The sequence below is a fragment of the Amphibalanus amphitrite genome, unplaced genomic scaffold (assembly GCF_019059575.1).
Source record: "Amphibalanus amphitrite isolate SeventyFive unplaced genomic scaffold, NRLGWU_Aamphi_draft 000274F_arrow, whole genome shotgun sequence".
Lineage (NCBI taxonomy): Eukaryota > Metazoa > Arthropoda > Thecostraca > Balanomorpha > Balanidae > Amphibalanus > Amphibalanus amphitrite.
In genome coordinates, this window is record NW_024881769.1 from 413,048 (window position 1) to 429,656 (window position 16,609).

Genomic DNA, 16,609 nt, shown 5'->3' on the forward strand with positions numbered 1-16,609 from the left:
AATCATCTCAACTAGGCGGTGTTTCACGGCCGAGAGCAGCACGCCCACGCCGCCATCCGCTCTTGGCACCCTGCCAGGAGCTGACGTTACATTTTGGGGTAGTGTTGGAACTTGGAGATAAGAGTTTGTTTATATCTCCATGGAAACCCCATTTGACACGTGTGATAGCAGCGTGCTGTTATCAGTGAAACCTTGAGTGAAACCAAACACCACCCTGATCTCAACCAAGGCAATGTCAACACAATTAGAATTCATAGTCGGCGTGTGAATAAGGGAGTTTTTCCCATATTATGGACATCAGAAGGTGAGAGTTCCAGTTAGCGCCTCTGCCCCACCCCACTTTCAATAGGATATGGTTGCTTAGCCCACATTCAACCAACGAAGAGGAACATTATTTGCTAATTCCTAATTGCAAATATTTTATGCAGAGGTAAGAACCCTTATCGATAAAATTAATTTAAATAACTGCTTAAATAACAAAGTGAAGAATGCTGAATTGTACATTGCGGAGCAGAGTGTCAAGGCGAAGCATTAAAGCCTGACAGTAGGTATTCATCTTGCAGTCAGACTTGAAACTTGAGACTGGCTGTATTAGCCTGTAAATTGGCCAAGACCCTGGTCTTCCAATTTCCATGCAATATGGATGAAATAAATTAAGCTTGATTAGTGATTAATATTGATTTCTTTAGAGTTTTGATATTTTTAAGTGCGATCACGAAGGCAGTGTAATTGCTCACTCCATAGCTAGCTCATAGCTGAAGCATCAAATCCTGAGTTAATTTCCAAGCATGAACTGAAAAGAATTAGAACTGGATCAGCTCAGCTCAGCTAAATCAGCTCAGCTCAATCAGCTCAGCTCAGCTCAGCTCAGCTCAGCTCAATCAGCTCAGCTCAGCTCAATCAGCTCAGCTCAGCTCAATCAGCTCAGCTCAGTTCAATCAGCTCAGCTCAGCTCAGCTCAGCTCAGCTCAGCTCAGCTCAGCTCAGCTCGCTCAGCTCAGCTCAGCTCAGCTCAGCTCAGCTCAAGCTCATTCAGCTCAGCTCAGCTCAAGCTCATTCAGCTCAGCTCAGACAGCAGCTCAGCTCAATGCATTACTGAGCCGGCTCAGCTCACAGCTCAACAATTTGGCAAAATGTTGAGCCGGCTCATGAGCTGAGCTGATTTTTGAGCCGGCTCAACTGAGCTGATCACAAGTCTGCCGCCAGGCAATCAGCGGAAATGCTCGGGCGGGTCTGTTCACGCGCACCGCGGCCTATCCCGGGGGGCGCTCCACCGGGGCGGTTCAATCCAGCAATGCACGCACCCGATACCACAGAACTCCATCAAAATAAACACCATCTTGGCGGCGCCGAGCCACGCGGGCGGCGGGCGGCGGGCTGCCGGCAAGCGGTCCGCGGCTCGGCCACGCTGGCAGCGGCGGCGGCGGCAGGGGCAGGGGCGGGGGGCGGGGAGGCCGGGGCGGCCACTAGCGCCGCCCCGCGGCCGTCGGCCAGCACGGAAAACCGCCGCCGACCAACAGGTTTGGTGCGATCAGCATCGAAAGTCCATTAGGCGTCCGGCAAAAATGCAGCATCAACACCGCATGGGAGGACCGCCCGGCCGAGACGGCCGGCTGGCCGGCTGGCTCACTCCGGCCGGCCGGCGGGGCAGGGGTGTCAGGTGCCGAGGTCGCTCCTCACATGATCGATCCATCTCAGCAGCCGGCCGATCACTGCGCACTAGCGCGGGTCCCTGCTCCCAGTCACGGGTCGGCCCGGCAGGCCGGCACGAGCTGTGCTCTGTGCTTACACTGACCACCGGACAGCTCTGCACAGCCGTCTGCCGCCTGACGCAACTTGCAGCGTTAGAATAAAACCGGTGGGCTTTCATCACCCTAACTGCAGTACCTCATCCCCACTTAAACATGTTCCATGTTTTCCTGGTGGCATTCAACCAACCAGCCTATCTCCAAAATTCAAAGCAATACGCGCAAGCACATGCAATAATTGCACGAGAAATTGCCATGACAATCTACATAGAGCTGCTTCCCCGAGTCAGTCTAACCCACCTGATTGACGGTCTCCTGAAGAATTACACACTTGTCCTTCTTGCCATTCTGGGTCATATCCTTGGTGGATATCAAGTTGGCAAGCTCACTGATGAACGCATTCTCCAGCTCGCGGCGGCGCTTCTCATTCTGACATTTCACCCTGCGGCACAGAGGGGTCAGGTCAGAGCTGGGGAGGGGCGGCCCGGCCGACCACAGCCGGAAGGGGCACTTAGCGTGCGACACACACACCCACACACGCACAGGCACGCACACGCCGGCACAGCGCGCACCGGGACACGTAGCACAGAGCACAGTGTACAGACACACGGTACAGGCACACACAGTGAGCACACACAGTGGACCGTACACCGGGCGGTCGCCGTCCGTCCGCCGTCCGCGCACGAGACAAACACCCACACCTCCAGCTGGACGGGGGTCGAGTGGCGCCGGCAGCTCGCACTATCACGACTCCGCGGCCCGCATCGAGAGCCGCTGGTCGTGGCCCCAACACCTGTTTCACCGGGCGGCCGCATTTCCGGCATAGTTGGACCGTGACAGCATGGCAGAAGTGACGTCACACCCACCGCCAGCGTGCAGCCGGTGAGCAACTACCAGTGACGTCATAACCCAACTTCACCGCTGGATGTGGCGGCAGGTGAGATGACGTCACACCGGCGTCCACCGGGGCTCGGTGACGTCACACAAAGTTCGACATGAGCGTGATGACTTCAGAACTATGTTGAACACGTAAGGCTAAAAGGAACTACCGTCTCTGAGAGCAATACACTGGACGAACATCCTGCCGTTGAATGTTCTGCGGTAAAAACGACCTAACCTATTGCAGAGTGACGTCACGAAGGCGTTACTGCACCGTGACGGTGTCACGACTTCCGGGCCGGGTCTGAGCCGTGACGGAGCACACCGAGCCTCCGAGGAGCAGTACTCCGAGCACACACCAGCCGAGGGCAAAACAGACTCGAGCGCTGTCTACAGTCTGCTGCATGTTGCGAACCACCTGCTGTTTAGCAGTATGTTGTGTATCTACATTCTACAGCCATCCGACGACTGCCGTCTAAACCTACAATTGTCTACTGTCTACTGCCGCCTGTCAGTGGCTCTATCTACTATCTGCCGTCTAGCTGCGGGGAGCCGTCTGGTGCCTCGTCTGTACGCCGCTGGCCGGGGTCACGGTGAGGTCGCCCCGCCACGGTGCACAGGTGCGCAGTAATGGGTACCCCCCTCCGCCCCCCTACCCGTGCCGCTGGCCTCCATAGCGCTACGGTGGCGAGCAGTCGGCACAGAGTGAAACATTTAGAAACGGAAGGCAAGGGTGCGTGTGGAAGGAACTTCCAGAAGGCGAAAATCCAGAAATCGGAAGGCGAGACAAGGGATAAAGCAAAAGCTCATAAAAATACTGATAAAAACATAGTTAAATGGTAAATTCAAGCAATAACCACGAATAAAATGATGTAATCTCGCAAACCGACATCAAAGTAAAAAAAAAAAAAAAATGGTAGGGCTTTCTATAAAAAACCGTAAAATGACATTGAAAATGAACGAGCCGACGCGCAAGGTTGCAAGCTAGTGAAAGTGACTAGCAACCTGCAATAAGTCAATCGGCGTGCGTGACTGCCCCCATGAATCAGCTGCGGTGGGGCCTGTTACCTCTGAGGGGAACCCCCAGGAGCTGACCTGCTGGGGAGGCCGAACGACACGGCTCGAGAACAGAGTGGGACATATCACACGGACTTCAACATTCGGCCTAAACCACTTTTGAAGAATTGAGAGAAAAGTTACTGTGCATGTGTTTTTTAATAGCGGGAAAATGGCAGAAACGTTAAAGTGAGGTTGAGTGATTATTCAACCTTGCTTTGTAAACAATCGCAGACAAGTTGCCGGGTTAACTCTGCACAATGAAGCTTGTGCTAAGTGTAAATACAACAACAAAACTGTACAACAAGCCAACAAAGATGAAAGAAAGACCAGTATATCTTCTTCCAGCAGCCGTAAACATTTCACATCATTTGGAAGTCGACAGGAGGCTCTTTGACTAACGGGTGGCAGCTCCTCCGCCCACCACACCAAATGGCGCTCACCTTGTAACTGAAGGGTCACCCGGCGGAGCCCTGAGAAACACACCACAGCTGAAGGCCGGCAAAGTCCCGCGCGCCCAACATGTGGCCATGAAAATGTGACACGGCGACCGCTGGAGGCCTCCTCGGCTTCCTGCCACTAACGATGCACCCCACCAACCCTCACTGATGCATCAGCAGTCTAATCCGCAAAAACCGCAAGGATAATTATCATGAGCAGAAGCGCTGGGCATTTTTCTCGGCGACAGTACTGAATCGGCAGTCGTTTAGGATGGTTCCCATGATAGCAATGTGGAAGTCCACAGGGTTTTCAAATGCCAAAGTTGTCCCGAAGCTCTTGAGTGGTCACTAAATACTGCATTCCGGATGGACGGCATTCGCCGAAATGATTCGTTGCATGCACCGTCATATGACTTTCGAGGGTGAGTCGCCCGCGACATTCCATGATATCTTTTAAATAAACAAAGATGATCGTTTACCTATATCCTGGGGATGGAGTCAGAAAAGGAACCTAATCTACCCCGTCCCTCCAAGCCGATGGCTACAAGAAAGTAATAGTTTATCAGGGCTGAGCGACACTTTGATTAAAGCGTCATAACGTTCAGAGGATTGTCGTTTAAAGCCAGCCCAGCATACACCGCGTTATCACTGATTGCATCAGATCCAGAGATTTCATTTACCCTTACACAACCCAAGGCTCTTTAGGATGGCAAGAGATTATGCCAACAAACGCAATGCCAATTCCACCAGTCAGGCCTCAATGCAAGACACACAGACGGTACTTACTGCGCATTCGCTTGCTCGTTGGTGGCGTCCGATTTCTTACGTTTCCGATTCGGTATGCCTGGCGCTGTGTTCATTTTAACCCATTCTTCAACCTGTGGCAACAATCTGCAAAGGACAGAGACATGCATCAGTTACGAACGTTGCATATGCCATCGCGTCTTGAATCCGTACCGCGCCATAAAGTTACGTGTATGTCATTATATGAACACCCATTATCCCTTCATGCCATCATATCTAATGAGGACCAATGATAGAAAAAAGACTGAAATGTTCATCATTACGCAACGAACATTAAAGTAGCGTGCGCTGGATATGTAAGATCTACAGATAACTCATGCGTGTCTGCGAAATTTTTAACAGCGGTTACACCAGAGAGCGGAGAATGCAGCCTTCAAAGTCACCCCGTTGTGGGTCGGCCGCCGCAGCGGACCCGGTCCATCAAGCAGCGGTGCTCTCTGGCGCGGCGTCCGCGCCGTGTTCGCCACGCACCAGGTGGCGATTAGCGGCGCGCTCTGTCACCAGAGGCAGCGGCGCGGCGCGGCGCGACACGCGACGCACCGGCGGCCCGCCGGCAACGACGGCCAGAGAGCCGACAGACGCCGGTCGGGCCCGCCGAGAGGAGAGAGGAGGAAAGAGGACTGAGAGAGGGAAAGAGGAGAAAGAGTTAAAAACGGGTACCTACTCAAACGGTTTCTTAAAACATAGGCGTTTCGTAAAAGCGCTATGCATTTCAATCTCGACCCCCACTTGCACTAAGCGGGGGCGGGCCGGCCCGGCGCCCCCGGCGTCGTCGCCTGTCGGTGTGGCGCCGACGCGACGCGTCTTCCCCGTCCGTAGACAGGACCGGCGCCATTGGCCGTGTTTTCCCGACCCGTGACCGCTCCAACACGCAGAGCGGCGGCAAAAAGCCGCGATGACCCGAGCAACATCGGCCTGCAGTAACGGGAGGCGGCGCAGCAGAAGGAAAACTGACCGGGGACGGAGGTGGTCGCCACGCGCTCTGTCGCCAGGGAGTGGCCTGTGAGCCGGCCACCGCGGGCCGGCCGCCTCCCCAGCCGCGGACCACGCCCAATTATGGCCGTTCTGAGAGCGTCGGCGGGCGGCCGACCGCAGGCCCGCCGACAAAGACGCCCCGCGGCACCGCGCGGCGGAGACGCGGACAGGACCGAGCTGAAAGGCGGCGGCGAGCGACCCTCCAGGCGACCCTCCAGGCGGCCAGGGCCACAGGCCGGGAGGGACAGGGCGGCAGTGTACTCGCAGAAAACCTGCGTCTCGGCAAGTGCCTGTCCGACAGTACAGGTGTCCGGATGAACGTGAATAAAAAAAAATGACCGACACGATGTGCACATCGGTGGCATTCGCTTCCATGCTAGTCGGCGCATAAAAAGTGGAGCAACTCACTTATTAAATATCCTTGGAGCTATTTGTAAACAACTCGATTAATGAGAAAAAAATGTCTGCAGACGCGCCATGCTTTTCAACTTTATGTGCCGATGCATAATTATCGGACGAATAGTCGTCATATTTGTTCTAAAAATGACCAAACAAGACAGCAATTATAGCGCAGGCAGGCCGAGTAGCCTCCATAAGGCGCTTCACCGAGCAGGCGCACGGCTAAACAAATGCCTCCAATGTGTTCCCGATAGTGCTCTTCAAATAGCGCCTTCGGAAGGAGGCGTCGGCGGGCCCCTGTCCAAATACGCCCAAATGATAGCATAACATTAAATCCGTCTGGGCTATTTGGTCACGGCTCGCAGCCCGGTCTGACCATCAAGCACCATTGACATTGGTACGTGGAATCTAGCGCCGTTTGGCGCAGGGCGTCCATTCATTCCGTCTGTCATTCAGTGCTGACCGAAATGGCAGTGTACTGCGGAGGTCGGCTGGTGCACCGCCGGGCGGCGGGTCGGACTGGGCCGCTGGGTATCGGTTCACCACTGCAGCGGGCCGCGCAGCGCCGGCCACAGACTGCCTGCCGTGCAGAGTCGGAGGAGTGTGCTGGCCACTGGTCACTGCCCGCGGCGCTGGTCCGGCCGGGCGCGGCTCACCGGCTAATTGAATGTAAATTGAGACGTCATTGTTAGCCGCTGTAAGCCCTACACCCACGGTGATGAACAGCTTCGAGATAGAGCTGTGCAGAGACATCGAAAAGACGGGAGCATAGGAGCAACACCGCCACCAGCAGCAGCTTAAATTTCCAGCCTCCAACAAACTTTACAAAAACAAATGCATAATTCTTTTGGGAGTCCAGAGGAAAATGAGGAAGTCATTGGGCGTCGTAGGCTTTGTTCGTGATGCATCCGTCATTTCGTGTTCAACAAAAACCGCGGCGCGCTGCAGCGTCCCGATTTGCAATCCCATCCATCAGCACTGCTGGCGTCTCCTCCAGCCCTAATGAGCTCCAATCTCCGATGGCAAACGAACCGGCGCTAGAAAACAGCCCCGACGAGCCGATATTTTTTGCTGCATAAATGAAACACGAGAGCCGGCTATTACGAGCAACGCCAATTCACTCGCCTGATGTGCTTGCTTTAAAAGGGAACGTTATGTAATTGATAAGGCAGAATACTGCAGGAGGCTATAATTGCACGAGTAATTGATGTAGGTAATATAAGGCGGATGCCGGATAACCCCGGCACCGAGGGTACTTTCAATTTCTTTCGACTTCTCAGAGTCGAGCTGACCACCTGCCACTCCAATCGAGGCCAGCGGTCTGTGGGAGACCCCAGAGGTGTGACCCGGCAAGGAGGGTCTGGTCCGGCCGCCGGCGGGCTCTCACTGCCACCCCGTCCAGGCGCGCTGCTACAGGGCCGTGGGAGCCGAGTGGACACCGCGCCGCCGCGGCCGCCGTCCGTCTTCATTAGACGTGTCAGCGGTCCGCAACGACCGGGCCATCAGCAGCAGCAGCCCCCGCGGCAGCTGCTGAGATCACAGCTGTCACAGCTGCCAGCAGCCGCTGGGATCACAGCAGCCCCTGCAGCTGCTGACGGTATCCCCAGCGGCAGCCGTCAGCGGACATCAGACACCGCCCGGTCTGCGCGGCCGGCGCCAGACATTGCAATCAGCTCCGTCTGGAAGCCGCCGCCAATTGGGACCACCATTACAGACAGCGCCAATTTGGAGACAATCATTTCGGCCCACTCCGATTACGCGGCCCACTGGACGCGACAGTAAGGAGCCACTCTCGGTTTCATAACGCCGTAAGTGGGCCGGCGGCAGTCCCACTGACTGCCGCGGGCCGGCTCAAATCTGCCGCCGCCATTCCCAATGTTATAACGAATAATCACAGCCACTGCGAGCAAGTGCCTATGATAAAGTGGCATATTTCTGAAGCTGGCGAGGCGTTCACTGTCCGTGGGACAGTGCACGGTCCGACAACACTGGCTCAGCCTCAGCAGGTTAGCGGGACGGACCACACGGAATACCGACGAGCCGGGACGTCAGGCCGGTGGTCAGGTGAGAGGGAAATCAACGAAAAACACGCAGGCATTTAATGCCGGTCACGTCGCGTTCCTGTCGCATAATCACGAGGCACGTAAACACAAGGATAACTCGCGCACACACAGACTGAAGCGGGGTCTAAGACAAACCTTCTCGCATGTTTTCCTTCTTTCCAATCAAACTTCTTTCTTTAACCCTCGCCCGCACATGCCATTTTCCCATCCTAGAACGCACATGGGGGGGGGGGGGTTGCCACACCCCCCCCCGCGCCATTTCGTTCCTGTTGGAGATAGAGCTTAGCGGTAAAGACCAAAAAGATTCTTTGGGAAGAGACGAATCCAATGATACCCAGTTTTACCTCCTCAGGTCAGTCATTGACCTTCCAGGTCAGGTCAAACTAAAAAATGTTGCTGTTTTGGGTCACCGTTGGATATCAAGTGCGCTGCTTATCAAATATCGATGACGATGCTGTTTTCTGGTGCCAAGCCAGCTAGAACCTCTTTGTCACACTACCCGACCAGAATTTTGCTGCTGAGGTCATTTCAGGTCAAGTTAGGTCAAGGTCAATTATATGTGTTTGTATGTCTGTGTGTGTCTGTGTGTATACTGGTGTGTGCACCGATTGTTTTTGGGTCCATATTACATGAAATCATGATCTGAGAAGCTTTTACCAAAAATGCAGTCAAAAAAATTCACAAAAAGTAAATTCAGCTTGCCTAAAACGCAATTATCTTAGATGACCTAGGTTGACCTTGACCCTGACCTTGACCCCTGTACATCGTCGAACAACATGTTCCATGATAGGTGGGAGGTAAAACTGGCAAAAAAGGCCGAAATCAGGGTGTCAAAAGCCCACAAGGCCCATGGCAAACGCAAGATGTTGAGAATTGGCCATTTGGGTCATGACATGACCTGAAAAACAAGGTCATATCTCCGAAACCAAAAATCACAGAAACTTGAAATTTTCAGTGGACATCAAGAAAGGATAGAGGAGCAGCTATACGAAAAATCAGCCTTCTAGCTCTAAAAATGTCGAGTGCAGAGCAGAAAGACTACCTGGGGGGGGGGGGTGGCAACCCCCCCCCCATGTGCGGGCGAGGGTTAAAATCAGAAAGGCAACAAATAAAAAGGTATGAGCGCAGTCTCACGTGGTGAAGCGAAGCAGAATTAGTGCGAGGCGAGGAAAAGCAGTTGCAGGCTCGTGCGATTTTCCCCGATCGAAGAGCAGCCCAAGTGTCAGGGTCTAGGTCAAGAAGGCTGATCAGCAAAGGGGAAACAAGTGCCTAGGTCAGCTGGTGGGGGCGATATCGGGCCGCCGAGACCGCCAGTCCCACAGACGAACAGTCAGCAGGGCCGACGGACGCTCGGGCAGCCATCCAGACGGCCGCGGCCGGCGATCAATAAGGTCCGCCGGCCGGCGTACAGGACAAAAGGTGGGTCAGGTCAGCGGTCCGGGCCCGGGAGCCGACACGACAGGACGCCCTCAACAGGACCACAGCGTGTCACCGAGCGGCACCGACAAGGCCGAGCCGCAGCCGCCGCCGCTGAGTGCGGGTCAATCGAACGCGTTCGCTGTCGGCGCCGACTTTCACTGCCACTCGCCGGTGCCGGCACGTGGCCGCGAGGCGCGCCCGCCCGCGTCCCTCGCCGCCAGCCCGCATTGTCCCCGGCGCGTCCGTCCCCTCCCACCGGCACCACGCCGCCGGCGCTACAGCCGCGCTAGGGCCGTCTCCCAGCACCAGGCGTCGGAGTCGACACGCCGTGACTCGTCCCGTCTCTCTCACTTACCCCACGGCGAGCGCGGCGTCCATGGCGGAGCGGGAGCGTCGCGCCGACCGTCATCGGCGCCGCCGGCCGGTTTCGCTGTCACTGGCCCACATCACCCGGCCGAAATAGGTTAATGTCGAGCCGCGCAGGCTGCGCCGTCGGCCGGCGCTGCGCCGCCACCGCCGCTCAGTATTGACGGCAGAGCCGAGCATGCGCCCCGAGCCAGCGGAAATAGGTTATGAGGAAGTTGCCGGCGATAGTCAGTGACGTCACCGATGGGCGTGTGACGTCATCGGCCCACCAATGGCAGGGAGGCGCGGCGGCCGGCGGACGCGTCGGTGGGGCTTCAAGGCCCGTCGGCCGGCAGGCCCGGAGGCTCGGCCCGCTCGACGGCGGCTGACTCAGGGTTCCTCCGCTCTCATCCTCTACACTCTTTCTCCCTCTCTCCGTCCCCCGGGCTCGGCGGCGTTTTTTTTTTGCCAGCCCTGGGAGCTAGGGACGGAGCCGCCGGTCGGCGGTTTGGCGCAGAGCTGCTCCCGGCCCCGCACCCCGGGACCGCTCGGGCCCGACCTTTACCGAAGATCGGTGCGGCGGCGGTCAGCCCCGCCGGGCCGGGGTGCAGGCTGCACGCGCGCAAGGTCGCCTGTCGTCGCGCCGTGTCGTCGCGGACGGTGACGTGTCGGCGGTGACGCGGTGACGGCACCGGTGACGTGGCGGCGGTCCGGCGCCTTCTCAGAACCCGGCTGGAAACTCGATAGTCGGGCCGCTCCTCAGACGCCGCCGCCGCCGCCGCCGGGCCGCGAGGGAACGGCTGCTGGCTGACGGGCACCCAGAGACGGCTGGACGGGACGGGAAGGCTGGGGTGAGCTGGGAGATGGGACGGGGAGGAACCGTGCCGAGGGCGGCGAGGGGGCGGGGCTGTACCCAGTCACTGCAGGCTGCAGGGCGGCCAGCCCATAGCACGGCGACAGGTAGCCTGCGTTACCGGCGGCAGCCCGGTGACGTCACCGCCCCGCCGGCGGCGCTGTGTCGCGGCCTGACCCCTGTGACGTCACACACGGCTACACCTCCTCCCATCCGGCGCCGCGCGGTCGGCACGGCGCAGTTTCACGGCCCGCCGCCAGGTGGCAGGGTCGACGCGGCACGGCCGACGGGGGGAGGGCGGACGGTGGTGTAGGGCAAGTGTGGGGTACCCTTCGCGGCGGGGCCCCAGGGAAACAGCGGTGGACGGCGGACGATGGCAGGTCGCTAGCAATAAGTCCGCCGATAGGAAAAAGCGTTATGATATAAATTAATACCGCTGCTACAAGTCGCTTGTAAGCGAGAGCGGTGGCCCTACCACACATGCCACATATTTTCAACAAAAGGCAATTATTTGCCCAACAATATAATACAAATGGCGTCGAAAGCAAACTCTTCACGAGAAGAAAACTGCAAAATGGTACAGCATAGACCAAAGCCAGCAAAACAATCCGACCCAACCACTGCACACTGGGCCAGGGGTCCGGAAAAGCGCTAGAAATTATTTGTGATTGAGTTGTTGATCTCAGTGACAAGCAAACATGCTAAAAACGAAGTGGGGCTGCTTAACCCTCGCCGGACCTATTGTCGGACCCCCCACCCCCTCGGCCGGCCGAGGGGGGAGGGTTGGTACGACCCCTTTTTGCCGTTTCGCCCCTAATGGAGCTAGAGCCTCGAGGAAAAAACAAGCGTGTGCGCCGTTTCAAGGCGGAACGATTGATACCCGATTTTAAGGTCCCAGGTCAACCGGTAACCTCTGAGGTGAAGTCAAAAAGCCCAAGTTAGGGTTTGGTTTTTGGCAAAAAAAAATCGCAAAAATTGGCCGCAGAGCAGCGATTTTGGCACCATCGTGTTCGCCTGGCTCAGGCGCGTCGAATGGTATACTTTTTGTTCGGGTGAGGTCAACTTAACCCGCGCCCCGTTGGGCTCTGCCGAGCAACGCGCCCGGTTGGGGGGGGGGCCATTTTGGCCCCCCCTAAGATCTCGAGAACCACGCAACATAGCGACAAGCGGTAAACGGCGTTGGATAGCCCCAACGGGGAACTACCTTGTGACCCAATTTTATTGACCTAGGTCAAACCGATGACGTCACAGATCAGGTCAAAGGTCCAATTTTCACCGTTTACAGGCACTTCAAGAAATGCGTTGTAAAATCGAGTAAAATGCATTTCATTGAAAATCATCGATGGGGAAATGTTCTTCAAACACATATTTTGCTATTTGAGGTCACTAATACCAGGTCAGGTCACAGAGGTCAGGTCACGGGGAGGTCACAATATGAAAGTGTCGTGTGATACATGTTTTATGGTCCATTTTACATGACAAATGCGATTATATAGGTCAGGCAGCCTTTGGGGCCAGCTTAGATCACGTTTTGGTCAAGTTCAGGTCAAGGTCAGGTCAAGGTCAGGTCAAATTAGGTCAAATTTCAAAGTTAATATTTTTGCATAAAATGGGTATCGAATCGATGCAGCTCGTCACGGGGAGTTCAATGGTGGTCTTTGTTTTGCCGTACGAGGTCTAGAATTGCTAAAAATTGAGTTCAAAAATTTGACGTCATCATTTTTGAACAGTTTTTTCGCTATAACTTGGCCAAAAAACAAGATATCGATCTGAAATTTGGTATGTATATAGAAGAGCGCTGGGACTATCACATATATTCCGGTTTTTTCGAAATTCGGAAATTTTTTGGATTTTTTCAAAGTTTTTCTAAAAAAATCAATTTTTTGATTTTTTTTGGTCAAAAACCAAAAATTTTGAAAATCCGAGATAGCAGTTTTGTAGCGCCGCCTTTTGTCTACTAGACCATATAAAGAACTTTGAAATTGCTTGATAACTGTAGATTTGGTGAGCGTTTCAAGATTGCATGTTTTTTGCTCATTTTTGCTCGAACATGACCTCAGTTTGACCTCAATAACTCCTGACCTAAGGTGACCTAAGACTTGAAATTTGGTGTGAAGGTGTCAAATTGATGCCCGGGAAGGTACTGAAAATTTGGCGGCGCTGCGCGCCGCCGTTTTCTTGCTATTCAGGAAAAACCACAGGGGGGGGGGCCAAAATGGCCCCCCCCAACGGGGCGAGGGTTAAGGTATTGACCTCGAGTCAAGGTCAGTTCAGAGCCCATCAGGCCACGAACTTAATCGAAGGAGGTCGTATCGCATATCATTCGATTCGGGAGGTCTTCCCGAGTCCATTGGTGGCTTTCCCGAGTCGCTGGCTCAATTTGATCATGAGTTATAGACGAGAAACTCCTATGACCGGTGTGACGTCATAAATGACGTCACGGAAGGTCAGAAATGCAAAAGTAAAGCATCGCATCTTGCAAGGAGTGCACGAAATCGCGATTCCGTGTGCTTGAGATAGTTTGAAATCATTCCATGCGCAAAAACAACAGTTTCCTTATTTCCCCATTCACTTTTAATGGTGAGGTCACGTGACCTCGAAAAGTAGCAGGCATTAGCAAAAATTGCGAGTAGGGCATGACAGAAAGATGATTGGTGGTTTGTATGGCATGGCCATTTTTAACGGCTCGAAATAACATTTCTCAAAAAGTCTGACTAAAGAGCAAGTTGTTGTTGATTATCACTGACTTGTGTTTAGGGGTTAATAATGACTGAATTTTTTAGTTTGGCCCAGAAATGTTGACAGCATTGCAGTGGCGCAGCCAGGGGGGGGTCAGAGGGTCAGCTGACCCCCCCGAAATTTCTGTCAGGGGCCCGCTCGAGAGAAGGAGAGAGAGAGAGAGAGAGAGAGAGAGAGAGAGAGAGAGAGAGAGAGAGAGAGAGAGAGAGAGAGAGAGAGAGAGAGAGAGAGAGAGAGAGAGAGAGAGAGAGGGAGGGAGGAGAGAGAGAGACCCTAATCTAATCGGACGAGCCCGCTTCGAGAAATGCCTACTGGGACACCACGGGTGAGGGGTCGGCCTGGGCCCCAGGTGGACGGGGCCCGGGCCCCCGGGAGAACGGGCCCGGGCCCCTGGGAGAACGGGCCCGGGCCTCCTTGGTGGATAGGGTCCGGGCCCCCGTGGATGGGTCCGGGCCCCCGGGAGAACGGGCCCCGGGCCCCGGGTGGACGGGGCCCGGACCCCCGGTTGGATGGGGCCCGGGCCCCCGGGAGATTGGAGAACGGGCCCGGGCCCCTGGGAGAATGGGCCCGAGCCCCCTGGGTGGATGGGGCCCGGGACCCCGTGGATGGGTCCGGGCCCCCGGGTGGATGTGGCCCGGGCCCCCGGGAGAACGGGCCCCGGGCCCCAGGTGGACGCCGGACCCCGGGTGAATGGGGCCCGGCCCCCGGATGAATGGGGCCCGGGCCCCCTAGTGGACGGGGCCCGGCCTCCCTGGTGGACGGTGCCCGGAGCCCCAGGTGGACGTGGCTCGGGCCCCCGTGTGGATAGGGCCCGGGCCCCTGGTTGAATGGGGCCCGCTAGGGTGACTCGCTTGCTCCCCAAAGCGAATAAGGGGTATTTTCGATCGGTGGGCGTTTGGCTGGTCTTGTGTCCGTGGGTTATGTATCCAATTCGGTTGATTGCTTTTTGACGGCTAAGCATTTTGGTTTGGGAAAAAATATCCATTGCATCGAGGTGCTCGTGTCTGATAAGCATGCGTTCTACTATAGAACATGTCATGTGTAGTTTATAACAAAGGTTGACGTAGGTTATTGAAAAATGATAGCGATCGATGAATTACTTTGTAGAGGTTTGCAACATTTATATTTTTAAGAATACTGTTGTTCGTCATGCAAAAGCGATGATTGGATTTTGGACAAAATTAAATGTTCTTTCCAACTATGCCATTTTCAACTGTCAAACGTACCAGGTTATGCAGTAAAACCCATGTAATTAAGTAAGTCATTAACAAATACCATTCTCTCCAGCGATTTGTTCTGCACCTTGTTTTTGATCAATTAGCTGTTCACAATTTTTCCATGAGAGGCGGTACCTTTCTTTTGCCAACAGGCGTTGTTTGAACCCGCTCCGTCAAACAGTCACCCGAAAATAGCATTAAGTCCCAAATCTGTCCGAAACGTAAATTTTCCAGCATAAGTGCCCTCACGGGTGCACGTGGCGCGTGCCATCCCTGCACCGCACACCATTCGATAGTCCTTTCGATTCTCTACACGATACTGTGTTCCTCGTGCCGATTGGGCCCACGGTTACCGAGATACTGCATGGGTATCGGACCAGTGTCTGGCATATTTAGCCATTTTCGCCCGATTTTGCAAGCCGATTTATACATGTAAAGTCCATGACGCGAATTTGCACTTTTTGAGCACGCGCCATGTGCTCGCTATCGATCCGATCGAGCTGAGACCCTCAAAGGCACGTTGCCCATCCTTGATCTATAAGTTGCGCAAATTTCAGCGCACTTGGCGCAACGGTCGGGCCCGTACCCCGCGCTAAGTAACACCATGCCGGGACCACGATAGCAGACAGAATCTACGTCACCACATCACCACGCCACAACAAACCCGGCCCAAGGCAAGAGTATGCATTTAGGCCAGGTCGGGTCAGGTCAGGTCAGGTCAACCAATAGGAGTCCTGCCGGGTATTCGTAGTACCTACGTGTCAGCCGCCTCTGGCAGCTTCGTAACATGTTACGAAGGCACCAAAACTACTTCGTAAATGTTCAAATGGTTGTTAAATTCGGATTCAGCTCCAAAAACTAGCCTGGAAACATGTATAATTCGAAGAAAGTACCGAGGTCATCATAGGTAATGAATGACCTGACCTGACCTTCAGGTGACCTTGACATCCACCCTAATGCATGGGAGCAGCATCAACTCACTGTTGTTTGAATGCTTGAAACCACGAAAGACTGCAAACGCGCGGCTAATGCGAGCCGGCATACGCCGAATCGCGATTCTGGCCAAACATGGTCTCGGAAGGTAGGTCACAGGTCAAAGGTCATTTGGGTCAGGGTCATGAAATTTCTAGGGTAGGGTAGAACTGATCAACGCGAGGGTACTGAAAGTTTGGTCGTGATCGGCTGCTTCTTACGCGAGTTATTTGCGAAAACCCTTAGGGGGTTGCATCATCCCCTCCCCTGTGCCGGCGAGGGTTAAAACTTCTTGTGAGCGAATTCACGTAATGAAGAAGAATAAATCACAATCTACTACAGCAGCCAATAGATGACTTAGGAGTTAGGACAGGCACATGGGACTGCTTAAATCTTGTCCGACAGAAGCAGGCAACAGTTCTGTTTGCATATATGCTATGCATATTGCGGAAGGGGCACATTTCGCCCTCGAAAGATACGAATTCATACGTCATAGTAACATATTTCTGTCATGGTCAATTCGTGTAGAAATTGAACACTGGGTGATTACCGAGCTATTGTTCTATCAAAATTTTCCGATTCAAACTCGCTCAGGGTTATCGTACAGGTAAAGGGGGCCCGCTCAGCAGAATGCGTATGTAATATGGAAAGATTCTGAAAAATGGGTGGGGGGCCCGCACACTAGGGGGCCCGCTTTGGA

General features: G+C 54.6%; 1 protein-coding gene across 4 annotated transcripts in view; it reads right to left on the bottom strand.

Annotated features, from left to right (window-relative positions):
• The window catches only part of LOC122387124 (nuclear receptor coactivator 2-like), a 134,556-nt gene that overhangs the window by 47,827 nt on the left and 70,120 nt on the right, over positions 1-16,609 (bottom strand). The window contains exons 1-3 of one of the 4 annotated variants that reach the window (XM_043377007.1): positions 10,139-10,197; positions 4,910-5,014; positions 2,049-2,190 (exon numbers count right to left, since the gene is read on the bottom strand). In XM_043377007.1, the coding sequence (XP_043232942.1) occupies positions 2,049-2,190; positions 4,910-5,014; positions 10,139-10,161 (270 nt within the window). In that variant the 5' untranslated portion in view covers positions 10,162-10,197. Of the gene's footprint in view, positions 1-2,048; positions 2,191-4,909; positions 5,015-10,138; positions 10,198-16,609 lie in introns of those variants that run through there. The other 3 variants (XM_043377006.1, XM_043377009.1, XM_043377008.1) reach the window with 3 other exon arrangements.